Source organism: Caretta caretta, chromosome 18, assembly GCF_965140235.1.
Source record: "Caretta caretta isolate rCarCar2 chromosome 18, rCarCar1.hap1, whole genome shotgun sequence".
Classification (NCBI taxonomy): Eukaryota; Metazoa; Chordata; order Testudines; family Cheloniidae; genus Caretta; species Caretta caretta.
The window spans coordinates 23703658-23730944 of NC_134223.1; the positions used below are offsets into that span (position 1 = coordinate 23703658).

Sequence of the window (27287 nt, forward strand, 5' to 3'; positions counted from 1 at the left end):
TAGTTCTGTCCCTTATTAATCCCCTGCTGGAGTGTGTGTGGAGGGGTGGGGGTTAATAGCGACCCTGCTGCGGCCAACGCCAGGGTGCTGCACACCAGCCCACTGCGGACCGGGGTTGGGTGGTGCTGACCAATAATGATGCCAACCTGGGGCGGTACGTACGGGTCCCCGACGGAGGGGGGTAGTGCCGACACTGATGCCGGCTGAGGGGCACTGTGGACTGACCCCCTATGGATTTTGGAGGGGCTGATGCTCACTGGGGCCCGCTTGGGAGCAGGGCATACCGACCCTTTACGGATTGCGGGCCGCGGTGGCGCTGACCCGACACGATGGCGGCGTGTCCTGAGCCCCTGCGGATTCGGGGGCGAGCAGCACGCGCCTGCTGTCAGCTCGCGGCCGCGCGGGCCGGTCTCTGCGGATCCCTGCGGCACGAGGGCTGCGCGCTCACCGCCCAGCGGGCGCGGCGGCGCCCCCTCGAGGTCCCCGCCCCTCGGCGAAAAGAGGAGGGCGCCATGGGCGGAGCCGCTCGCGAGGCGGGCCGCCTATTGCAGCCCCGATTGGGTCTCTGGGCCGTGGGCGGGGCCGAGCAGCCCCCACCCTGCTTTGCCCCGTCCACGCTGACACAGCGCTGACCATCCGCCAGGGGGCGGGTCTGCTGCTGCGGAGGTGGCGTGACTCCCGCCCGCTCGTGACGTCACCGTCGCCCCCCGTCACCTGCGCGGGCGGGCGGGCGGCCTGCGGGAGAGGCTCAAAGCTCGACTTGTCAGCGCCCCCTCCCCGCCTAAAGGTCACGACCTTCCCTCACAGAAGCCAGCCGTTATCGCCCGTACCCGTCAAGGTCCCGAGGCAGCAGCACCGCGTCACGCGGGGTGCCCCGAGCTCAGGCGTCCACTGGAGGCGTAGCTCTCAAAGCCCCCTCAGTCTGTGCGCCCCCGGCGCCCGCTGAGGGGGAGGCCCAGGCTAGGCCCCCGCCCCCTGACACCTGCTGTAGGCCCCGTCCCGGCAGCACCGCCCGTGCGGGGGGCGCGGTGGCTGGTGCAGCTCTTGGCTGGAGGCGTCAGTGACCAGGGCTCGGACGCCCATGGAAGTGACACTAAAGCCCAGCGTGCCAAGCAATAAATCAGGATTTTGCCCTCATGCATGCCCGTTATCAGCACTAGGCCCTGGCTGGCAATCCAAATAGTGCTGGCTAGAGCCCTCCTTTACCAGGGTAATCGCCTGCCAGCGTCCAGGACCACCCCCCCGTTCCCCCCCGCCCCGCGCACACCTTAAAGTCTCATCTCTTTTCTTCTTTTAACGTTGGCATGGGGGGAGGGATAGCTCATTGAGCACTGGCCTGCTAAACCCAGCCTTGTGAGTTCAATCCTGGGGGGGACCATTTAGGGATCTGGGGCAAAAATCCAGGTTTTGTGCTGGAAATGGCCCACCTGTTGATCACTTTAGATAAGCTATTACCAGCAGGACAGTGGGGTGGGAGGAGGTATTGTTTCATATTCTCTGTGTGTATATAAAGTCTGCTGCAGTTTCCACGGTATGCATCCGATGAAGTGAGCTGTAGCTCAGGAAAGCTCATGCTCAAATAAATTGGTTAGTCTCTAAGGTGCCACAAGTACTCCTTTTCTTTTTGCGAATAATAGTCATAGTTAATATTTAGCCTGGTAAGTTCTTTATCCTTTGCATTTATTTTATTGTGCTGTGCTGAGATGTCTGTTCATAGGCACCTTTACATTTTATTAAATAAAATAAGTGTTATCATCATTAGGGAAAGAGTATTTCCAAACCCTGACATAATTGTAACTGATATCAGCAACAGTAAAATGCCTCCTCACTTCTGAGCAAAGGGTGAAACATTTTCATTCCTTGTGCCAAATTTGTCCTTTCTTTTCTTCACAGCCAGTTTCTTCTCTAGGTGTAATCTTCTACTTTTTTTCAGGCACTCGTTTTGATTCTTTTACATGGAAATATTGGTGACTTGGAAGCGTTTAGTACTTAAAAGTCAGGTTTCCTTATTACTTACTTTCCTTCGTGCTGTGTTTTGGCAAGAAATGGGTTAACAAGAAGAGCGTGTACTTCAGGGGGCGGTGTAGGACTGTTCCATTTATCCTGGAGGGAGGACAGAGTACTAAAAAGCAGAAATTACTTGTATTGTACTATTTTAAAGCAAAATGCTAAGTTATCAAATGCATCTGTCCGAGCACGACAAAAAAGAGGAAGGTCTGAAGGCATGTGAAATAGCAACAGCCAGCCTGCAAAGCCCGTGACATCAGCATGCTTCCTGCGGCCAATAAAAGGCCCCTTCAGGATGGAAGCAGGTTCCTTCTGCCTGCCTGCCCGCCCGCCTGCCCGCCGCATAGGTAAGGAGCTGCTTGCGGGTTGCGGAGTTCCAGGGTTCCCGGCTGGGCTGGAGCTTTGCCTTGGTTTTCTTCCCCATGAATATCAGCGTTTTTGCCGCATTGATTGTCAGCGAGCCGCTGCCCTGCAAAGCGGAGCCGCTGCAGGCCCAGCGCGTCCGACAGGCCGGGAGTGAGGCGGGCGAACGTAGCCTGCTGGGGCGCCGGGGTGCGAGCCGTAACCCAGGCTGCTAAGGGCATTCTGGAGTCTGAAATAGCAGGGGTGTGCCTGGGGTCTGATGGAGGGCGCAGGCTGATTACGAACAGCCGTCCTTGCCTGCGTGTGCCCATGTAGGTTCAGGGTCTGACCCGTCTGTAGTTTCATCCGCACGCCTGTGGCTACAAATCTCTTTAATGTCTCTTCTTGCTGGCACTGTGGTCTTGATCACTCTGCAGTATAATTTTGTGCTATTCCTCTTCCTATTTTTTGTTTATAAATTCTGAAAAAATAATCTTGTGCATTCAAATGCCCCATCCCCTAAATTTAAAAATAGCTGTTGGGACATAAATATTCAGTCGAGCTTGGCTGAGTTCATAAGCCATTAAAATATATTTATTTTCTGGCTCATGTATAGTATTTTTCCTTTCTGCATTTGGGTTAGTGCCTTAAAAGGACACCATCTTGTCCCCAGCTTTCCAGGGGCTGCCTTTCCTATTTGCATCTGTCAGCAGTCATTGGTCCCAGAAATGTGCATTTACCCATATAGGGAGGATGATCTTAACTTACTGGCTGCCACTGGAATAGTAGGAGGTGCCTGCACAAAATTGGCACCATGAGACTACAGACAGCTGCATAATAGGAGATTTATTTGCCATGCATAGTCAACCTGCTAAATCAGGGATGGGCAAACTTTTTGGCCTGAGGGGCACACCTGGGTATGGAAATTATATGGGGGGCTATGAATGCTCACGAAATTGGGGGTTGGAGCGTGGGATGGGGTGAGGGCTCCGGCTCGGGGTGCAGGCTCTGGGGTGGGGGTGCAGGAGGGGGCTCTGGGCTGGGACTGAGGGGTTCAGAGGGTGGGAGGGGATCAGGGCTGGGGCAGGGGGTTGGGGCGTGGGAGGGGTGCAGGCTCTGGACGGTGCATACCTCAAGCAGCTCCCAGAAGCAGTGGCACATCCCCCTTCTGGCTCCTACGCGGAGGTGTGGCCAGGCAGCTCTGCAGGCTGCCCTGTCTGCAGGCACCACCCCTGCAGCTGCCACCCCTGCAGCTCCCACTGGCCACAGCATGCACGGAGCAGGGGAAGCTCCAGACCCCACTCCCCGGCTGGAGCATGAGGGCTTGATTAAAATGCCTGAAGGGCTGGATGTGGCCCCCAGGCCATAGTTTGCCCACCCCTGTGCTAAATCAAGGACTTGTTCTGAGTAACTTGGCTCTGCAATCTCCATGAATAATTACTGTTTTTATTCTGGTAGCACCCACAATGTGCTAGGCACTGTACACAAATGCCCACAGAGGAGGACATAGAGTTTACTCCAAAGAATTTACAGTCTCTGAAGATAAAAAATTTATAAAGGGCAGAGAGGAGGAATACAAACAAAATGTGTACAGCTTCCATATTTAAGTAGTGTATATATACATGAACCATGCTTGACATCTCTTCAACCTGTTTGTTATTAGCTAGCCAATTTCTTGTGAAAATGAGTTTTGCAGATTCTTGTGGATCTTTTGAAGAAAAATATCAGCTCTTTTATTTTAGTACTCCCTTAGTCACACAGTGACTGGAAGTTCTTGCTATGACTACATGCGTCAATTTACTTGCTTAGTGGATTTGGTACTTAATTGGCAGAAGATAAAACTCCGTAATAAATTAGGATTTTCTATACTAAATTAGACCAGAGGTCAATTTACTGTAGTTTAGTATCATGTCTCTTGACAGTGGCTGGTTACCACATACTTCAGAGGAAGGTGCAGTGGAAAGTTATTCCCTAAATCTGCCTATAGGGGAAGCTTTTTCTTAATCCCATCCACTGGTGGCTGGTTTATGCCCTGAAACAGGAAGGTTTTATATCCCTCTTATTCTGTCTATTGTAACCGACCATTCTTTAGTAGAATATTTTTTAGATCCGTTTATATGCATAAACTGTTAGCCTCAGTGGTATCTTGTGATAGTGAATTCCATAGCAGAAGTATGCAATGTGTCTTTTAAAAAGTATTTTTACAGGCTCCTGTGCAAAGATGTAATGGTAGTTAAGTCCATAGCAGAGAGGAGGAAAAGGCAGTTCTTTGGCCATGTCTTTTGTGAATGTGTACAGAAAATGGCTTGTTGCTCACTAATCGCTGCTGCTGCTACTGCTGAAGAAACAGAGCAAAGCAGAGAACAATAAAATTAAGTTTAACAAATCCTGTTCCCCCAACCTCCAAATTTGTCTGGATGACTGTATCTAACATTTTTTTCTTATAAAGAATGCCCAAACTGCATGTGCATTTTTGGGTGGAAACCCCCTTACTGGAAAAAACTCCCTGCTAAACAGAGTGGGTGAGTTGTGAAATGCCTCCATTCCCAGTGGTCATCAATGTTGCCATCTTTCTGATGACCCAAAAGTCACTTGTAAGTTGTGTTTAACAAAAGATTTGTCACCATAAACATGAATTTAATATGTAGTTTATGTGCTGAAGCCACAAGATTAGTTCTACTTAATAGTCTTCATTTAAATTCTCTTGAAAATCTTCTGCACATTTAGTCTTAAATATCTATTTCGGAGTCTCACTTTTAAAAAGAATCTTCCTTTGTTCTATTCAGTCACTTCAGGGCAGTTTCCCCACCCTCTTCCCCACAGAGATTGGGAAATGCCAGAAAATATATGAATCAAACATGTGAAGACATGGGTAGAATCGTTACAAATCAGAGGAAACTCCTCCTGCATCAGCTGTCCAGAAACTAAATACCAAATATGGGTTTAAAATCTAGTTTAAACCCTTCTAATAAGAGTTGTAAACAAGACTTCAGGTGGGAGTCAATAATCTCTCTCCCCATCAGTGTGGGTGTGCACTCTGAAAGCAAATCTGATGTTCACCTTAAACATTAACACTGGCAAATATATATTGTGTAACATTTTTAATTAGACCAGGCTTCTCTTCCCAACTCTGGACTGATGCAGTGTATCCCATTGGACAAGTTGTTTAACCCTTCTGTGCCTTAGTTTCTCTTGTAAAATAGTGGTGGCATAATTCACAGCATTGTGACTGTTTTGAGATCTTTTCAATTAAACATGGTACAGAAGTGCAAAACAGTACTATTCTGTGGTGCATTTCGCTATTGGGCAACATTTGAATAAGGCACAAGAATTGCCCCGCTCAGAAGAGGCTTTTATTGTAAATAATCTGTTAGAAACAAAATGATCTAGGTCCTTCATAAATTTCTTATGATGCAGTATGGTAGAAATAATGGCTTCTTACAAAAATCAATCGCCACCACATGAGGAAGTCTAGGGCAGTGGTTCTCAACTAGGGGGCCTCGAGCAGGTTTCAGGGGGCCTCCAAAGTCGCTGGGGCCCAGGGGAGAAAGCTGAAGCCCAGGTCCCTGAGCCCTGCCACTTGGACTGGTAGCCGAAGCCTGAACAATGTAACTTTGTGGGGGGCCCTGTAGCATGGGGCCCCTAGCAATTGCCTTGCTTGTTACCCCCTAACACTGGCCCTAGCTTTTATACACAGAAAACCAGTTATTGTGGCACAGGTGGGCTGTGGAGTTTTTATAGCATGTTGGAGGAGGGGGGCATGCTCAGAAAGAAAAAGGTTGAGAACCTCTGGTCTAGGGGATTCACCCTCTAACAGTCTCTCTTTGTTCCTCGAGCAGACTCTTTGCTTTGTGGGCTCTGGAAGCTTCAGTGTAGCGGTGGGGTCCAGTGAAAATCAGAAGTACACCTTAAAGCTGTTAAAACATGGTCTCAAAAAGAGCCTTAGTGATTCTGGCTAAAGGAGCAGAGGAGATGGAAACTGTTATCCCCGCTGATGTTATGAGAAGGGCTGGAGTGAGTATGATAACCACTAGAACTTTTTATGACCATTTGTTAAAACAAAAGATATTTACCAAGTATTCTCACCTTGAATCAATCCTCAGTGATGGAGAGATTGTTTTATTCAGTGGGCTCCTGGATGAACATGCAACTGGGCCCTTTTATTTGTGGTTTGAAAGACAGATGCTCACTCATACAAACAAGTACTCATTGCTGCAGAATATGAATTCATAGATTCAATAGGCCAAAACATACCTGTTAGAAAAAGCATCCAATCTTGATTTAGAAATTGTCAGTGATGGAGATTCAACCATTGGAACAATTTACCAAGGGTTGTGGTGAATTATTCTCATTGGAAGTAAGGTGTAAATATATATCAATCTGAATCTGACTAGCTCCACCTTCCAGATATTGGATTGTGTTCTATCTTTCTCTGATAGATTGAAGAGCCCATTATCAGATTTTTTTTTTCCCAAGTAGGTACTTACAGATTTCAATCAAGTCACACCTTAATCTTCTCTTTGTTAAGATAGATTCAAGTAGCTCAATCTATTTATCGCTATAAGGCATCTTTTCTAATCCTTTAATTTTTCTTGTGGGTTCACTCTGAGCCCTCTCCAATTTATCAACATCCTTCTTGAATTGTGGACACTAGAACTGGACGCAGTATTCCAGCAATGGTCATAGCAGTGCCAAATACAGTTGTAAAATAACCTCTCTACTCCTACTCAAGATTTCCCTGTTTGTGCATCCAAAGATTGCATTAACCCTTTTGACCGCAGCATTGCACTTGGTGGGATTATCCACCATAGCTCCAAAATCTTTTTCAGAGTCACTGCTTCCCAGGTTGGAGTCCCCCATTGTGTAAGTATGGCCACATTCTTCGTTCCTAGATGTATACATTTACATTTAGCCATATTAAAGTGGATGTGTTCCAAACAATGTAAACACATTTACGCTGTGAACCTAGTAGTGACTAGGGCCGATATTTAGGTATCTATCATCCTCTCAAAATATGTGCAACTCCTGTGTTAGTGGAGAGAGTTTTCTTTTTTCTTAGGAAGACTAGACCCCTTTGTATTCATCAAGCTAATGACCTTGATTATTTCACTCAGATCTCTCCTTGAAGCTCTGCTTTCAGCTAGCAGTCTCTCACTTACCACCTGTAGAGTGCTCCCTATTTATCACTTGTGCACCTGCAAGTATAGGCAATAATCCAATCTTGATCAGGTGCAAGAGTGATAAATAAGATTTAAAAAAACCAAAACTGCAAAGTGAGAATTTAAATGACCAGAACCTCAAGTCTGTGCACATGAAACAGCCAAAATAAAGTGCTACCTCTCCCCTTCTTTTTCATCCCATTAATTTGTTCACTCCCTTGTGCTGGTGCTCCTTAGAGCACAGATCTTTCCTTATTTTTCCCTATAGGGTGCTGTGCACATCTGTGGAACTGTGACCAAGTAGCTGAGAGTCAGGAGTCTGGAGCTGAATAAACCGATTTAGAGAGTGTCCTGTGAACCAGGACCAAAAAGATAATGGATCATTTAGCAGGCCTGCTTATCTGACACTACTTTAATCTAGAAACCTGTGGAATGCTGGATTATGTGATACAGCTGTTAGACTTTCCAGATTCAAATAACTAATCTTACTGCAGGTACTTCTCATCTAATTTTACTTCTGAGGTGGGAAACCTTTGGTTTTAGTCTGATTCTCTACAGCTTTTACTATTGCTTGGTTTAAATAATCTTTTAAACAAAATATACCTCTGCATACTACTTCAGAATTGTCATCTGCACCCCCTTAAAGCAGAGCATTTTGCTGTTGTAATGGTGTCTGTTTTTCTGTCAGATCAAGGTGATTATTGCAGGCTTAACAGGAAAAGATCCAGTGCAGTGCAGCCGAGATGTCTTCATTTGTCCTGATGCCAGTCTAGAAGATGCCAGAAAAGAGGTTTGTCATACTGACTTAGCATAATGCTTTACAGGACCTTCTTCACAGGTTAGCAGTGGACTTGGAAGGTTATTAGTAACGCCCAGTTTGACTGATCGTAGCAGCACTGCACAAACCCAGAGGCACATAATTTAATTCTCTCCCTTCTAGTGTTGTCCTGCAACACAGTATCTTAGTTTTGCACAATTTTTAACATTCTGTCCAGGTATTTGACTTGGTAAAATGTTTAACTCCGAGCTTTACTGTACATGTTACCCAGACTCTCTGACAAAATAACATAATTTGGAACAAAAGAAAGTTTCTGTTCAGGAAGGAAGTGCTGCTTAGGGAGCTTTGCAGCATAGCAGCTATTAGCACATTGCAGAGCTGCCAATCACACTCTGGAGCACTAAACTCCCCATCCACAAAGACTTATTGTGTAGGCAAAGTTTGCCTCAAATCAAGTTTCTCCAGCAGTTCTTGGCCTGATATATGGAAAACGAAACAGTGTTTTTCTAGTAGCTCCATTAAGTGAAATATTTTGGTTGCTCATCAGACTTCGTTTTGAGTAAAGAGCCTTTCAGAAGCAGAAAAGGTAGAATTCCTCTGCTTCTCATTTTAGTATGTTTTAACAGTCATAAAGACAAACTCCCCTGGGTGAACGTGCATGCTCCTCTTCTGTAGAATTCTGCTAAGTAAGCATTTCTTTCTTTGTTTAGGGGCCGTATGATGTGGTGGTCCTGCCAGGTGGTAACCTAGGAGCTCAAAATTTGTCAGAGGTAAAATCATGAAGATAATTCACAGGCCTGCCCATATATCTGTAAGTGTTGCTTATTCTCCTGCTACTGCAGCAAATTCAACCCAACATTTAATTAAAAACAAAAACAAAAAAACACAGTAAGCTGTGCAGCTGCAGTCTTAGCCAGAGTTATCCAGTGTAACAATGGGGAAGTACTCTGTTATAACTTGTAGTATGGAGATGCAACATGTTGTCGTAAATGATTATTGAACAGGATATAAAGTATTTTGATGCCATAAGAAATTAGGAATTGCCATACTGAATCCAATTTAAGGTTAATCTAGTCCGGTATCCTGTCTAGCAATGGCCAGTAGCATCTCTTTTAGTGGAAGGCATAAAGACTAAGGCTGTCAATTAATCGCAGTTAACTCACGCAATTTAACTTAAAAAAAAAATCTCTATTAATATTATTAATTGCACTGTTAAATAATAGAATACTAATTGAAATATATTGAATGTTTTTCTACATTTTCAAATATATTGATTTCAATTACAACACAGAATACAAAGTGTACAGTGCTCACATTATATTATTATTTTTATTACAAATACTTGCATCTGCCTCAGATGAAAGTGAACATGCGTTGATCTGCACTCTGCTTTGGATTGTTCTCTAGTAGAACCCAACATCAGCATGGATGCATGTCCTCTGGAATGGTGGGGCATGAAGGGACATATGAATCTTTAGCCTATCTGGCATGTAAATATCTTGCAACGCCGGCTACAACAGTGCCATGTGAGTGCCTGTTCTCACTTTTCAGGTGAAGCATTAGCTCCTGCAAATGTAAACAAACTTGTTTGTCTGAGCGATTGGCTGATCAAGAAGTAGAACTGAGTGGACTTGTAGGCTCTAAAGTTTTATATTTTATTTTTGAGTGCAGTTATTTTTTTGTACATAATTCTACATTTGTACATTTAACTTTCATGATAAAGAGATTGCACTACAGTACTTGTATGAAGTGAATTGAAAAATACTTTTTTTGTTTTTGTTTTTTTACAGCACAAATATTTATAATAAAAAATAAAGTGAGCCCTGTACTCTGTTCTTTGTTGTAATGAAATCCATATATTTGAAAATGTAGAAAACATCCAAAAATACTTAAATGGTATTCTATTATTGTTTAACGGTACAATTAATAGCAATTTTTTTAATCACTTGACAGCCCTAATAAAAACCCTTGTTAAGCAGATATGGAATAATTTAACCCAGCAAATTGGTCTCGTTGTCTCTCCTAGTTAACAATTGGCTTAAGCCCTGAAGCATGAAGTATACTATAACTTCCAAAATGTTCCTTATGTTGATAACTCTGGATATTCTTAATATCCAGTCTCATTTTGAATCATTTTGAGTTCTTGGCTTCAGCTACTTTCTGTGGCAAAAGTTCAATCACATTTTGTGTGAAAAAGTATTTCCTTTATTGGTTTTGAATTTTCCAGCTTTTGATTGACTGTTCCCTGTCTCATAACACTAAAAATTCCTGATCTACTTTCTCTACATAATTAACTATTTTTTGTATGTATTACAGATCGTGCAGCATGATTTGTGGGTGGTTTTTTTTTTTTTTAAATAATTCCTTAATGTAATATTATTTCTTTGTGCAGTCTCCTGCCGTGAAAGACATTTTAGTGGACCAGGAGAACAGAAAAGGCCTAATTGCTGCTATTTGTGCAGGTACAGTAATGAACTATCTTGTATTATAACCTACTTGGCTGCTTTAAAGGACTGTCTGGGTAACTACCTACTTTAGAAAACTCTTTCAGTACTGTTGTGTCCCAATAGCTCAGTAGCAAGAGTAAAATGTAACATGCATAGAGTTCAAATGGAGGGGGGAGAGGAGCTATAATCTAACAAAGTGAAACGCTATATATAGGGCCCTACCAAATTCGCGGCCGTGAAAAACTCATCACGGCCATGAAATATGGTCATTTGTGTACTTTTTACCCTATACTTTCATGGGGGAAACCAGTGTTTCTCAAACTGGGGGTCCCAACCCAAAAGCAGATCACGGGGGAGTTGCAAGGTTATTTTAGGGGGGGTCATGGTATTGTCAGCTTTACTTTTGCACTGCCTTCAGAGTTGGATAGTCAGAGAGGGGCAGCTACTGCCAGGCACCTAGCTCTGAAGGCTGTGCCATGCCAGCAGAAGCACAGAAGTAAGAGTTGCAATACTATACCATGCCACCCTTACTTCTGCACTGCTGCTGGCGGCAGCTTTGCCTTCAGAGCTGGGCTCCCAGCCAGCAGTCGCTGCTGTCTGGCTGCTGAGCTCTGAAGAAAGCACCCCCACCAGCAGCAGCGCAGAAGTAAGGGTGGCAATGCCATAACACCCCTACAATAACCTTGTACCCTCCCCACAACACCTTTCTTGGGTCAGGACCTCTACAGTTACAACACCATGAACCTTCAGATTTCAATACCTGAAATTGAGAAACTTAGGATTCTTTTAAAAATCCTATGACCATGAAATTGACCAAAATGGACCATGAATTTGGTAAGGCCCTAGCAATATACTAGGGTGTTCTATAAAATACATGCTTACACTAGCAGTCTCTCTGCCAGGAGCTATGTGCTGGTAGTACGCCGTCAATATAAATTTCTCAGACATAAAGTAATGTGGCCCTCTGTTGCCCTTTAGCTTTGGAGGAAAAATTGTAAATATAAGATTACAGGTTCACCATTCCTCATCCACATGGCAGTGGTAACGAGAATTATTCTTGCCTGGCTTGGCTCCTAGACAGACTGCATGACCAGGTATCTTATTCATTGCTTTATAAAGTGCTTTGAGGTGTCTGAGGTATGAAAAGTAATATAAGCAAGTGCCAGCTCTACTAGTTCGACTCTAGATGAAGTAGTGGTCGGGAAAAGGCTTTCATAAGTGATTTCCTTCTGCCCATTGACATGTATAAAATGTATTTATTTAGTCTAGTCATAGGCATTTTTGGAATGCCTCTTTCGCTTTTGTTTCTGATATGTCTTTGTTCTTTTGAGTGCTGTGGAAGTACAGAATGTCATTTTAATTTGCTATCACTAGATTTATCTGATGGCTTATCCCAGGTACCTGCAAAGTTCTGAATTTCCTCACACTTGGGGGACAGTAGTTTTCTATTTATCCTCCTGCTTTTGCTATAAACAATCAAGATGAATTTTCAACAGTTCTGTAAAGGACACCATTCATAATAATGGAAGTTCACTTGAAAAGAGTCACTGATTTAATTATAACTGTTTGCAAAGCAAACTTCTAGCTGAATAACACAAGTTGCTTCTTTCCTGGAACTGGCCGATGAGTCAAACTTGAACAATACGCAGAAACTGGTAAATCTTATTTTCTGGAATTCCCATAATGGTTTTTTCTAGGTCATTTGTTATGTAACTTTCTGCTACATTCCTTCCTCAATTCAGTTCAAATGGGAAGTGTTATCTCCTCTAAATGCTGTTATTACAAATAAAAAAGTTACAGCTCCTAGCCCATGATTTGGCTAAGATATTGTATGTTAATACCCTTCCTTGGGCACTTGGCACACAGTTGACTGTCAACTGTGAGGTTTCCCCCAGAATATTTGTAATTAATCCTTGTTAGCAGCTCTCTGTTCAGTGTCATATTCTGCCTCTTTCCCCCAATTTAAGCAGATATCCTAGCAGTATGACTTGTTGTAGAAGATGGGAATCAAGTACAGTGATCACTTAATCTGCAAGACAATAGTTTTTATTCAAAGATTTAGAACTTAATAACTTTCTGGTTTTTGATGTACGTTCTCTCCCCTGGGGGATTGATTTTGTTTAAAGGAAATGTAGGATACCTGTATTTCTCTGTTGGGGCCTTGCATTTATTCTTCTATAGTTCTCATGTGGGCTTAGACTGTGTATGCATCCATGCTAGGCCTCTCCTAGGCTTTTGTGAGGCTCATTCTTTGAATGTTTGTTAAAAAGTACCTGTCTCCAATGGAGTTTACACTAGTGACAGGCTCACTTTGTATTACTTGCAGGTCCCACTGCCCTGCTGGCACATGGGATAGGGTTTGGGAGGAAAGTTACAACACACCCTTTGGCCAAAGATAAAATGATGAATGGAGGTAGGTATAAATATTAAAAGGCAAATGGATGTGTTAAACTTGGCATTTATCTGTCCTGAATACTGTGGAGGAAATAGATCCACGGACCTGTGCCCTTCAGTATTACCACTCACCAGAAAGAAGGGTGGGGGGGGCGTGGAGTGGAGGCGGCCTCAACAAAACACTGCTAGGACCATTTTCCTCTCCTACTTGAGGCCTGCCAGCTCTCCCCTTTCTGAATTCTTACTTTAAAAAAACCCAGCAACCAAACTAAAATGGTTCCCTTCTTACCTTCCAGAAAACCAAGCTGTCAACGGTGATATTTTTCTCATGTAGCAAACTGCTGTGATTTGGGGAAGGCATGTCATGCACATTTCTCATTGCACTTTCTCACCACTAAATGGAAGGAGGGGAGGAGAGTGTAGCAGAAAAGGGGAAATATGAAGATGGGAAGGGTATCCACCACTTCTTTCCCAGAGGGAGCTTGAAAATCTCCTAACATCATGTTTATAGAGGTGTTCTGTGATTTCTAGAAATACCCTGAGAATTAAGAGGCACTGTAAATCTTTCTCAGTGTTGACGGGCTTTGTTATTAGGGTATATGTTGGTTTAGGGTAACTTAAATTGTGTCACTCTGGGATAGTCTTTTGTTTTGTTTTCCTTATTGACTAGTGTTGCAAATCCATACAGCACTGATTAAAATATTACCTGGTGTCCTGTCTAAGTACAGTTAGTCCTGGTCAATTTGAACTATGTCCCTTCCTCCTCCTAGAATGGGGTCCAGGTAAGGCTCTAGTGTTCCATTTGGCACTAGCTGTTGGCTTCTCCAACACTGGGATTTCGTTTCCAAGGTGAGGCTTAGTTGCACGTTTTCATCTGGAGCCAGTTATGGCCACTAATTCCTATGCTTTTAGGAATAATGGCCTATGCTGGAAAGATGACCTGCTTTATGCCAACACTCAATATGGACTTTGCACTGGAGTTAGCACTACTATTGCTAAGGGCCTCATACAAGATATACAGCCCTTTCACCTGTCTTGCAGTATCAAAGCCATTCCCTTCACAGACAGTATGAAGTGGATACATGAACCTTTGAGGGATTGTAGATTTCAATGGAAATCACTGTAGCATTTTCTAATGTGTAATATGATGAATTTCCAAGATGTATCTAAAAGCATAGTTTAATGCATCAGAGCTTTCACGAGAAGGTGATAGGTTTGCAAGCCACAGGCATTAATTAATGAAGCACACACTGTCTTAATTAGCAGTACAAGTGTTGCCAGCTATTGGGAGAGAAGGGAGGGGTTTACTGTGAGGTTTTTATTGTGGCTTTTTCCTTAAAGCACTAACCATAAGCATGTGATTGGGAGAGAGTCTCAACTTTTATTTAAAAAAAATCCTAGGCCTCATAACAAAGAAAAGCTTTAAAGATTTGAAAGCCAGAAGTTAGAGAGAACACAATAATTTTTTTTTTTTTTTAATCTCATGGTTTTGGTGGATCTGACTCATGATTTTTGAACACTTGGGGCTAACAGTACTGAGCAGTATGGCAGATCTGGAAGAATTTGCCAAATTGCTACTGGAGTTGTGCATGAGCTGCATCAGCCTGAACATCTTCTGTGTTCTGTTTTTCCTCTTTAAGAACACTACAAGTACTCTGAAAACCGTGTGGAAAAGGACGGGAACTTTCTCACCAGCCGTGGTCCTGGCACCAGCTTTGAGTTTGGCCTGGCTATTGTTGAAATACTGATGGGGAAGGAGGTGGCTGATCAAGTGAAGGCTCCTCTTATATTGAAAGATTAGTACAGAAATCTTGATGAAGGGGAGGAGAGGGAGAAGAACACAAACTCAGATGGAAAGTTTCTTGTGTCTCTTCTTAAGAATAATCAAAAAGCTATCTTCTCCATAAAATCTAATTGTGGGTGAACTCCTTTAGCACAACATTTGATGTAACTAGCAGTAACGCTTATATTAGGAACTGGAATAATTCACAAGCTAATGGTTTTTGTTCTTAAAGAAATGGACTTAAATGGATCTGGTAGCTAATGAAACTTCTGCACTAGAAAGATCTGTGAATGTAAACAATAGCATTATGTTTAATAGTTTTTGTTCATGTGATTCTGAAGCTTGTTTGCTTGCTTAAATAAAAAGGAAAGGAAATCGGTTTAAAAAGTGGATTTCTGCTTGTGTTTTGTTTCATTTTTTGAAACTATGCCAGAATATTTCTTACCGGTTTGGTTAGTAATGTTGTGATCTTAATTTCCATAAAAATTTAAACCTAGAAATATGTGCAAATTCTTGTGACATCCTGATGGATGACTGATTAAATTGTTTACTTGTGGCACCTTAGAGACTAACCAATTTATTTGAGCATAAGCTTTCGTGAGCTACAACTCACTTCATCGGATGAAGTGAGTTGTAGCTCACGAAAGCTTATGCTCAAATAAATTGGTTAGTCTCTAAGATGCCACAAGTACTCCTTTTCTTTTTGCGAATACAGACTAACACGGCTGTTACTCTGAAACCAATGCTTATATGGTAATTCTAGTGTGCACACACACACACACACACACACACACACACACACACACACACACACACACCCCTTGTCACTCTTCTTAGTGAAAGCAGCAATGGCAAAACCAATTAATTAAGAACCCCCTACACTTGTCATATTTGTAAGGTTGCAGCTAAATGACCTTTTCACGTGTGCTAGTCAATCAGAGTGACTTAGTTAATGAAATGTTAAAATAAAATTTGTCAAATATTTTGTGCAATGTTTCTGAATAATGTGCGCAAAGAGTCCTAGATCAGATCCTTCCATGTCTTTACCCCCCAATGTAGTTAGAGCACAGTCATATACTCCCTTGGCCTCACCATGCTTGTTCTTTTGCTTACCACCAGACAATTATTCCTAATTATACCTTATTGTACTACCCTAAATAATTTTGCTCCCTCATGGTGGTTTATACCTGTCAGATTCTTGTAGATAGTTATCTCATTTAATGTTTATCTTTCTCTCCCTCTGGCAGTAAGGGGCATGCACTGGAATCAAATTATTAAAAATTGTGCAAGGCCACACTTGCTGTTCTTAGGGGTTAGCTTTGGGTCTGTGTTCAGATTCTCTGGTGATGTACAGCTTTCAGTGCTGATGATCCTAACCCTAACTCCTGCTTGTGTCCAATCCAGCTTTTTTTAAATGGGGGTGGGGGGGTATCTTTGTGGGAGCCAAACATTAATAATAATCTAAGTATAGACAGTAGACAAGTCAAACTGACATTTAAAATGGGATTTTTGTGCAAGGAGGGAAAACACGTCCAGCATATTGTGCTTCCTTTGACAAGCTCTGCGTGTAGCCTCACTGGCATTCAGTAGTCTAGACAAAAATCAGTATAAGCACTGACAGTCAGGCTACATCTTACCAGATTGGGTCTGATTTGTAATTTTATAAATAGCATTCAGCCTTTGGATTTAGTAAAGGAATTTATGGTTAAATTAGTGTCATGCTACTTCCCTGCATAAATAATAATGCCAACATTGGTTAAAACTCTGGAACCATTTCCAATTTATAGCACACGGAGGCTCAGATGGTTGAGTAGTGAAACCCTTGACGTCTCTGTGCAGAACACAGCGTATCAGCCATGTTTAACAAATATACCCCTTTCATGCCACTGAATATTCTTGATACAATTTGCTATTCCATTGAAAATGGTCACAAGGGCAGAAGCATTTCTGATCAGTGGGATTAATTGGAAGCACAACAAATAGTTCATCCTTCATTTTTTCACTAAACCTTTAATACTTTAAATATAAAAGGCATTTGGGCTTTTCAGCTGTTAGTTTTTCCCTTAAGAAATCTGTTGTCAGACCATCACTAGCACTTTAAAATGACAAAGTAAACAGATCGGGAATGAAAGTTAAATTCATGGCAGGAGTGTCTGTCTGCATTACTGTAGTACCGGAATAGACTCTTAGATCTGGACTATTGTACAGTAGAAATTAAAAACAACACATGAACCATGAGGTCACATCTGATTCATTTCTAAATCACTGACACATACATAATTTAATTTAAAAAGTGAAGTTCAGACTTGTCCTTACATTGCAAAATGGTATTACTCTGGTCAAGTGAGGCAATAAAACAATCACTGAATTCCTACATTAATATTCAAAGAAGGCACTTTGCTGTGAAGTTAATATATTCACTTTGATCTGTTACAGTCATTCTGAAACATCATTGTGTGCTACCTTGTGATCTGGTCTTGTCCACTGAATTTGGGTATCATCAACTTTCAGTTTTCCTATAATGGTAAGTGCTAATAAGCTTGAAGTCAGCAGTACCATTATTTCAGTTCTATGTGACCCTGTCATAGCCAAGAGAACCATAGCAGGGAACATTTCCTTAGCAATTGTCTCTGGAGCCATCGGCTCTTTGGCACCATATAGTCACTTACCAGCAATTAAATCTTGTGCGCTGAAAGTATTACCACCACAGAGCCTCAGTGACCCTCCCTTCACCCATCTAGTTGAGAGCCCAGCTCCAAATGCTGCTTTTGGAACTAGAGAAGAACTATAGGATGGTTAGAGGGCATAGTATATTTATACCTTAGGCCTATGAACTATAGGACTCAATGATATGTGTGCTTCAGGGCAGTGGTTCGCAACCAGGGGTACATGCACCCTGCACGGGTACATCAACGCATCTAGATATTTGCCTAGTTTTACAATGTTACATAAAAAGCACTAGCAAAGTCAGTACTAATTAAAATTTCATACAGACAATAACTTATTTATGCTGCTCTATATACAATACATTGAAATGTACATACAATATTTATATTCCAATTGATTTATTTTATAACTACTGGGTAAAAATTAGAAAGTAAGCAAATTTTCAAATTTGCTGAGACACTATTACTATTTCATATTTTTATATCTGATTTTTTGTAAGCAAGTAGTTTTTTAAAGTGAAACTTGGGGGGTACATAAGCCAAATCAGATTCCTGAAAGGCATACAGTAGTCTGGAAAAGTTGAGAGCCACGGGTTTATACTGCTCTATATACTATACACTGAAATGTAAGTACAATATTTATATTCAAATTGGTTTATTTTATAATTATATGGTAAGCAAGTTGTTTTTAAGTGAGGTGAAACGGGTGGTGTGTGGTATGCAAGACAAATCAGATGCCTGAAAGGGGTACAGTAGTCTGGAAAGCTTGAGAACCACTGCTTCTGCTTCAGGGCACAAGTCAACCACTAACTGGGGTTAGAACCCACCCACCCTAATCAAGAGGTTATTCCTTAATTGACCACGATGAGGTTTCTTGCACCTTCCTCTGACCTGGCCACTATCAGACACAAGCCCAGGAGGTCCATGTAGGCCAGTTTCCTATCTGGTATGCAATCACTAGATTCCTAAATGCTTAAAATGCCCACTGTGTTGGCTACAGTTGAACAGTTTGAATAGCTACAGCGATTTTTTTTTTTTTTAAATGAAACTACCTCTCATAACAGCTTTTGTTCCGCACAGATTCATTACACAGATACATTGAGTGGATATCCAGGAGCATTTCACAGTTTGAAGGTAGTAGAAACACCAGAATTTTGCATCCATGTCAGTTTCCCCATGTGGGTGAAGGGGGCACAGTGCAGGGGTTAGGTAAAGTGCTTGGGGCACAAGAGGGGGTGGGGAGCCAGGGGCAATGCGGGGGCACTATGCCCATGAGGGCCGGGGCACGAAAATACGAGTTCGCCCAGGGTGCCATTGTCCTTAAGGCCATCCCTGTTCATTCTCACAGAAACCACAACTAGCACTACTTGTCCCTCCTTGCTGACCAGACTAAGTGGATGAGAGACTGACCGCTCCTGTGGTCAGGGTTCAGGCATGGGGCAGCACTAGAGGCTGCTGCCTGTCAAGTACTCTTAGGGACTGACGGTGACAGGACCTGTGGCATCTCCCCAGCACTACATTTACCCTAGTAACAATTTCTAAATTACTTTTGTAAAACCTCAACTCTTTTTGTCCCAGTTTTCAATGGTTTGTAAGTTTTCTTCAGTACGCCCCTTGTCTGGCCTCTTTTTCTAGGGCTCTTCCAGGCCTAGGGCATAAATTATGCTTTGGAAATATGTTAGTCCCCATCTTATTCCCCAGCCCTAGTAACAAGCTTTTTCCTCATCAACTCTTGGGTTTGCCTTGTAAGTAATACTCAGAACGCTGTTAGAGCCAAGAATGAAACTCAGATTGGTAACGAGTAGGTGGTGATAGTGTCATGCCACCTTGTGGGATATGATAGTTACAGCAACATTGCAATAGCATAAATGACCTTCAGGCTGCAGCCCCAGTGAAATGTTAGCATAACTGGTACACCCTCTGGCCATGCAGGACTTAATTGGAATACTTTACTTTCTAGTGCAGAAGGCGTATGTGTTAACTTTTGATCTTTGTAAAACAAAGTATTGTATTTAAAAAAATAAGTACAATAGCTACTTAGTCATTGCCCTATCTCCCTGAAAGGGTGGGAGGGCTTGCAACTTGGGGATCAGCTTACATATAGTTAGATAGCACATTTATTTCAAAGTAGTTTTGAATGCTGCAGCATTAGAATGCTCTGTCAGTGCAGGCTAATGTTTAACTTAAAAACAACATTCAGTGCTTAAAGGTGAATAATTCCATTACCTGATTAAAACAAAGTCACATGAGTGAGCAGAATTAAATAAAAAATAAAAAAATAAACTGTGGCTAACAGTTTGAACTCTCAGCTTCCAAATGGAACTGGAAGTAAGATGGGCTAGAAAAATGCATCAGACCATCTCCCAGATTCAGCCCCACTGCTGCTCAAACAACAGCCTCACATCTTTCCTCTGCTGGGCTTTTTCTTAGATTCCCTACACTGACTGGGTTTATTCATTGATGGAGATAAATCATTGGCACAGGGGCGTTCCCTGGGGAAGGTTAGCGTGGCCAGGGCATCATTGAAATGACCCATTGGCTGCTAGCATAAAACAGAACAGCCCTGCGAGTACTCTAATTTATGCTGGGTATGGCCCAGTGGCCAGACAGCCCAAGGATTGGGGGGATGCAGAGGTGACTTAAAGTCAGTTTTATACCCCTCCTCCACAAGATCCACAGTGAACCCTGCCTACGACTCAGGATCTATGCACCAGGCACAGCTTTGATAGCGTCATGACAAAAGTTCCTGGCTTTTCCTGAGGATTTATGGCAGCATGTTTGTGGCACCTGCATGCAACACAAGCTCAGAATGTTTCTGGAGTAGGAGGCCTGAACAATACAACCCCATGTAACTGTAAAGGCAGAACATTCTCTCTGAATGATTTTGCAGAGAGCCTGGAACATCCTATACAAAATGTTTACCAAAGAGAAAAGGGGTTTTCTGCAAATGAAAGCAGTGGGGGCTAGTTTAATCCCCACGTAAGAACAAGAGAATCCATCAGGGTGTGCTCCTCCAGTGACATCTCTGCCCTGAGTCATAGGCCTGTGGCAGGGGAAAGGCTTCTGTCAATGCACTGAAGACTTGTACAGATTTTACATCATAATAGAACATTGCTTAAGCTTGGAAGCAACCTCTTACGCAGTAAGGATTCCTTACACAGTACTGAACTCTGTCAATCTCTCCCAGGTGAACACATGCTTGGATGTGTGACCAGGACACAGGCAATATCTTCTTGACTAACTTGTCAACATGATAGATGGCAAAAGGCTGATAAATCACAAGATGCAACCTAATATGCTCATAGCCTCTTGCATTTTCTGAACTGTCACAACAGCCACTAAACTACCATGCCCAAATTGCAGGGCAATGAGTAAAACACCGCTGGGGTCATTCACACTCCTTTATGCCTTAGTATGCGAAGAAGAATGCTTGAACTGGCACAGGGACTATCAGCAAGGATGCCACATATTCCCATCTATCAGGGTTTCATGAGAAAAAAGACAAGAAGTGGAGAAAATATGGAGCTACCTTTAATTTTTCTGAGCATATCCCCTGTTGTATGTTAGGATGGACTCTTCGCCACAGAGGGAAAGAGATGCATATACCATCACTTGTATGTGTGTGACATGGGTGGAGGAAGGTGCAGTAAAAGAAAGATGGTCCAGAAAAGAGTAATACTGAGGACACGGTTAGAGCCAAGAATGAAACTCAGATTGGTAACAACATGTAGGTGGTAATAACATGTTTTGGGCTCAAAGGGAAGCTGCAGACTTTAAGCAGAGAAGCTCCTCACTTTGCCTGAATCATTTTGTGTAGCAATGAATAGTGTCAGTGTTTCCAGAGTTTTGATGAGTGTTGCTATCTGAGATTTGGAGAAGCTGACACCTTTGCAAAATTAACCACAGCTAGATTTAGCGCATCCCAGTGTTTAAATAATACAACAACATTTTATGAGCAACCACAGGTGTGGCTTCCATGTATGACTCACACCAAAAAAAAAAAAGTTTTGTGTGGATGAAAATAGGCATTTTGGGCAGGGATTAAGCAAGGCCAGAATTACAATGCCGGATGGGTGTGTGTGTGTGTGGCAGGGGAAGGGTAACACCTCTTTCAGTCTATACAAAGGCTAATCACAATGTTACTAGGTAGAATTCTTTACAATTATATTTGACCAATATTAAGTACATATGATATAATTAAAACCATGCACTAAATTTCCAGTGGAAATGACATCTGAGAAACAGCTGCCAAAAACACTCATTCAGCTGCTAGGTTTTATTAATACTACCACTTTTAGAAAATATTTTCAGGAAATGAACACAATGCTTCCAGCAAATGAGTCAGTTTTACATGGATCAGGCCTGTAGAAGACTGGAAATTGATACAAAAAGTGAAGACCCTAACATCTTTTGCTATCCTCTGTGTAAGCCTTTTCCTCGTCAAATTTACTTGTGAGAGACAGGCATTTATGTTGTGCTGCGTGCGCCAAAGGGCCATGATCCTCATACTCCCAGTTGTCTTTGTATAGCTATCTGTTGTCGCAAACTGTCTTTTTGTTCTGTGTTTGTGCATAAGCTAGCATGGGACAGGAGGTGGGATGGGGGTGTGTGTGATCTAGGGCCAGGACTTTCATGCACTATGGTAATAAAAATAATTATTAATCCACTAGAAAGAAACACCCTGACCAAGCTCTGAGCCTGTGCATAACCCTGAATTCTTGACAAAGCTGCCTTGATATGTATACCACAGGAATCCGCCCCCAGTTAGGGTATGGCATCTTTGTGTAAGGTGTCATTTCTCTCTGTCATTCCAAACCTAGATTTGCATCACAAAATCTTTACACAGGAATAAAATCAAGGTTCACACAAGAACAAAATGTGAACTGCAGGTATGGAGGCCTGCACTAATTGCACTTCAATGGGACCAGTGTCTGTTGCCACCTAGGAATTCCTAGGAATACTAGGGTGTTGCTGTTTTTTTGTGTGTTTTTTTTTGGCTGAGGGACACTGAGTTTAACTGATGTTTATTCCTAGGCCCGGCCCGGCTCCCTAGGGCCTGCGAGAGACAAAAATGAAACCAAGCGACGACATTTGCAACAGCCACAAATAAAATACACGAGTCCGGGGGGGTGGGAGCCCTCACCCCCCAGAAGCCCCGTGGCACCAGTGGGTGCAGCAATTGTTAATGGTGCCGTAAACTTTTGTTGCAGAAAGTTTAGAACAAGATCGGTCAGCCCTCCCAAAATCTGATTTACTTTCTCCTTTGGTTCTGTTTCATGAGGTTAAAAAAAACCTCCAAAACCAGTGGCATAAGATACCTAACATTATGACTATGTATACTGTACCCTGGGAAGGAATTCACAGCATCATTTGCTTTATGACAAATATACAGGTGGGAAAGGGCTCACAGTTAAATGAGAGCAATGTGTCACCTAGCAGGCAACCCAGTCTCCCTCATGGATGAGATGGGGATTCTGGAGGAAAGGTGGAAGCCTTTATTATCCCTCAACTATAGACATGGAGTCTATAAATATGTTAAATCACATCTAATCCATCTGAGAGGGGCCAGTGCAGTAGAGTTCCCTTTTCTGGTTTCAAACCCCTCAAGCAGTGCAGCTTCCACAACTTCCACTGGGAGATTATTGTACAGCACTTAAAAAAAATAAATTATCCATATAGAAGACCTTTTATAGGGTCACCCCAACTCTTGAGCTATTGAAGGTGGTGTCACTAGTATTGATATATACTCATATTCCCCTCTGCTTACTCCTTGGCTGTTAAGGAGAGGACCATATTTCTAGTCACATATACTTTGAAATCTGCTTGTCCTGACCAGACCTCCCATCTAGCAAGGGCCTTTCTCTTATGCAGTACTGAACTCTGTCAATTTCTGCCTAGGTGAACACATGCTGCCCAACCCCTGCACATTCAAACCTGTGATCAGAAGCTCTTGTCAAGGCATCATATCTTGCTTGTGCAAGTCTTATGTGCCAGTGGATGAGCAGAAGAACCTCTGCTGGCTGGAACCTGCAGAGCTGCCCCTGTAGCAGAGAGGCTGATTGCTCATCTGGGTAGCTGGAAACATGACTTGTGACCCACGCAGGATTTATCCCTGAAAACATACAGGAATCCTGCACAGTCGAGGAACGTACACAAGATTTCCTTGGCCAATGCCCTCCTAAATTTGCTGCCAGTGAGAAGCATTAAGCCATGGCATAGGTTCAGGGTACCTGGGGAAACGTCCTCCCATAAGGCTTTTTAAAGGGAAAGTGGTCAGAGCACTGGAAAGCATGCTGTATGGAACAATCCTGTACTGTCCTTGATGAAATGGAAAAGGCCTATTAGCTCACGCAGTTCAGCTCCAACGTCTATGCTTCAGTTGACAAATAAGAATGGTAGCAGCTCAGGAGAGAAAGCGTTTGCACCATCATAGAAAGACACCAGTGACTGTAAATTTAGAGTCGCACAGGCTTGTAGTGTGCAATTCCTGTTAAAACCGAGAGTTAGGTGACTAAAACCTTGCAAAACTTTGGAAATTTGGGCGGGGGGGAAGACAGACATGTGAAAGGAAGATTAATGAGCTTAGATGCACAAAAATCAGGAACTGCCCAAGCTTCTCATTACTAAGCAAGCGCAACAGGCCCATATACAAAAACTGCCTCCAGCTTGAGAAGGAAAATTGACATGGCTAGATGAACAGGAGACATGTCAGCTCAGAGGATAAAGGACTTCTCTGCCTTCCCCACCCCCAAAAAACAAAGTTATAAGCACCTGAAAATGAACATATTTCTGCCACCATAGCAAAAGGTATATGACTACCATGAAGGACACCATGTAACAGTATGTTAGCCTCTGACTCCACACTTTAATTGCCTGATTAAAATTCAGCATCCTTCTTAGCAAAGGTTATTTCCCAGAGATGTGAAACTCAGAGGTTGGTATGATTACACCAGTAGAATACAAAGTTATAACAGAGGAGGCAAAAGAGGGAGCAGGGTTTTTTTTAGCCAGATTGGCAGCAAAAAGGTTTCAGCACACTGGTGTTCAGTTCACCATCTCCACTCACGTTGTTTGCAATAAATCAGTACTGAGCATATATGACTGGGAGTTCCCGCAATACAGATATTCTTCCCGGAAGAGGCCATGGAACATTTCTGGAATTGGACTATTTACTATTATTCATGAATGTAGCGAGGCAAAAAAGGAAAAACAGAGAAGAACTTTTCCAGGGCATGGACTGGATTTTATTAACAATCTAATAGTGTCAGAGTTTAATGCATTTAGCATGAAGGGCTGCAGGTGCTAGCCCGTAGTGCTATGTTAGGTCAGCTTGAAGAATGACAACTTGCAAAGGACTGCTTTTTCTTTCACAGTGCTCATCCTCTTACTAAAGAAAAATAGTGGACAATGATTACTAGCAACTTAAAGCTCAGCAACTGCTCCAGCTTTACTCCATCTAAATAAAATCTCTTGCTCCCCTATAAAATAGAATTACTGATGCCTGGGCTACCCCTCTCATAAAGTAAGTTAAGGTCACTGTTAGTGAGCTGGACACTTTAGGTCAGTATTAAGACCAAGTCTCTGTCCTGAGGAACTCATAAGTCAAAAGAGAGAGCACAGCCAAAGATTGGGATGACATAAACCGCAGCAGTGTTATGAGTGAACAGAGATACCTGCTTCTTAATTTGAGTTTAACCTTGGTTTTGTATTTTGTTCATCTGAGAAACCTCTGCTGAGGGCAGAACTAAGGCTCTCAGCCTTTCAGAAGCAGAGTGCTTTGAGGAGAGACTTGAAAGAGAAGGTGAAGGCATGACTGACTGGGCTAGGGAGGGGTTTCCAGGAATCTGAGGCCACGTGGAACAAGGCCTGGAGACAAGAGTGGGAGGAGGACATGAAGGGGGTGGTTAGTCATGCAGCTTGGGTGGAGCAGACAGGGTAAGGGGGCGAGGCAAAAGGAGAAACATTTCTAGTGAAGCGACACCTATTAGGCTACAGCATGGCTGATAATCAGCACTGAAAACAGGCTGCAATTTAGTGTTGCAGCTGGTTTGTCAGCTACTGTGGGAAGATACTTGAGAACGTGTGGTGTGGTCAGGCACGTAATTAAATACAGCTCCACTTTAATGACAGGCTGTAGCGGCAATTCCTAAATTCATACTCTGCCTGAGAGGAATTCAAAAAAGCCCCAATGCTCTTATAGACTGTATTAAACCCAAGCACAGAAATACTGCTGAGATGATGTATTCTAGTAGATCTCAAACTAGCAGGGGAACAGACTCACCTGGGTGGGTCCAGAGCAGACAACAATAGGACTGGAAAAACAGGCAAGTGGTTACTTGAAAGCCACTTAACTTTCCTCTGGGCTTCCACAACAACCCTCACTGCAGAGGGCTTTAGGGACAGCACAAGCCCAGTGACCCACATTTCTCCTTTACTCCACTGGTACTCAGTGAACCTGCAAGTATATATGCGACTGGCCTGATGATGCCACCAACAGCTCTGAGCAGGGTTAGATGAGATTGTGGTAAAGTCACCATGCCACCAGAACTACAGCAATGGTGGGAATTTTTAAGAGAGCTTCATGCAGGTGTAGCCTAGAGGTCTCTAACTATAAGAGCTAAATAATTAGCTTTTGTTGCAAAAATAAAAAGCCGTAGGTGTGGAAATTCAGTGGATATGGAACCCCTATAAACATGGGCCCTACTTTCCTTGAAATATCACTTACCTACCTCACAGGGTTATTTGGACTTACTAGCTAACGTGCTTAGATTACAAGATCATTAAGTCAGGGACTTTATCTGCGTGCTTGTCTATTCATTGGTGCTATGTACTAATATCTTTTCAGGGTTCATGCACTAGGTAAGTATTGTGTTATATAAACAATGCTGCCAGCGTCTTTCCTATTGAACAGAAAAATTAGTTTGAGTATAGAGTTATACTTTATTTCACCTAGAAAAAACATCCCTTCCCCTACCTTCCCTCTGTCCACTTTTGGACTTTTTAGCCTCTGAGCTCTTCAGGTCAGGAACACTACTGACCTCTTTTGTGTTTGCACAGCGGGTAGCACATTGTGGGTGCTACCGGAAACAATAATCAATAATAATAGGTTTACTAATCTTGATAGGCTGTGTATCATGAATTTATGGCACATCTTATTGGCCAACATGATAAATTAGAGACACACCCTAAAATAGGCTGGCAAAGCTACACAATGAAATGAAACAAGAACAGAAGATGTATGCAACGTGAATGAGTAAACACTGCTGTAGGAACCTTAAGATTAGATCAAGAATTGCAAAAGTTAACTGTGAAGCCTTAAAATGTTGTATTAACATGGTTTGCATTTATGCAAATTTTCCTTTTAGAAAAACCACACTGAAAACTAAAATGCATGAGACTTACATAAACCACCAAATAAATCAAGAAACATTACATATATCATAAATAAGTATATTATAACTTTATTAAATTCAAGACATGACAATATTCAAAATAAAACAAAGTGAATAAAATCCTTTTGTTCAATACTGTACACATAATGCAGAAATATCAGTGCATTTTCTATAGCATGTATTTCACCTTCATTTAGTTTGTACTAAAACATAAAAGTAAGCTTTAAAATAGCTCAAATATCTCATTCAGCAGTTTAAACTGTAAACAGCTTGTTCATTTCTATTAGGAGGAGAGCATTATAGTAATGGACCTCCATTA

At 42.5% G+C, this 27287-nt stretch overlaps 1 protein-coding gene and 1 long non-coding RNA gene across 3 annotated transcripts; both read left to right on the top strand.

Moving 5' to 3' along the window:
* The first annotated feature begins 2200 nt into the window (after positions 1 to 2200).
* PARK7 (Parkinsonism associated deglycase) lies at positions 2201 to 15302 on the top strand. 2 transcript variants are annotated; one of them, XM_048824671.2, is made up of 7 exons: positions 2201 to 2354; positions 6189 to 6363; positions 8197 to 8298; positions 8997 to 9056; positions 10679 to 10748; positions 13060 to 13146; positions 14768 to 15302. In XM_048824671.2, exons 2-7 carry the CDS (start codon positions 6274 to 6276, stop codon positions 14926 to 14928), a joined length of 570 nt encoding a protein of 189 aa, XP_048680628.1. In that variant the 5' UTR covers positions 2201 to 2354; positions 6189 to 6273; the 3' UTR covers positions 14929 to 15302. The 2 variants fall into 2 exon arrangements, with proteins under 2 accessions (XP_048680628.1, XP_048680629.1); XM_048824672.1 differs by lacking the exon at positions 2201 to 2354 and adding an exon at positions 2657 to 2681.
* Positions 15303 to 17040: 1738 nt separating this feature from the next.
* LOC125624231 (uncharacterized) lies at positions 17041 to 26980 on the top strand. The gene is made up of 3 exons (XR_007353249.2): positions 17041 to 17434; positions 18657 to 18710; positions 23475 to 26980. It is a non-coding gene; the product is annotated as an uncharacterized LOC125624231 (long non-coding RNA).
* The last annotated feature ends 307 nt before the right edge of the window (positions 26981 to 27287 follow it).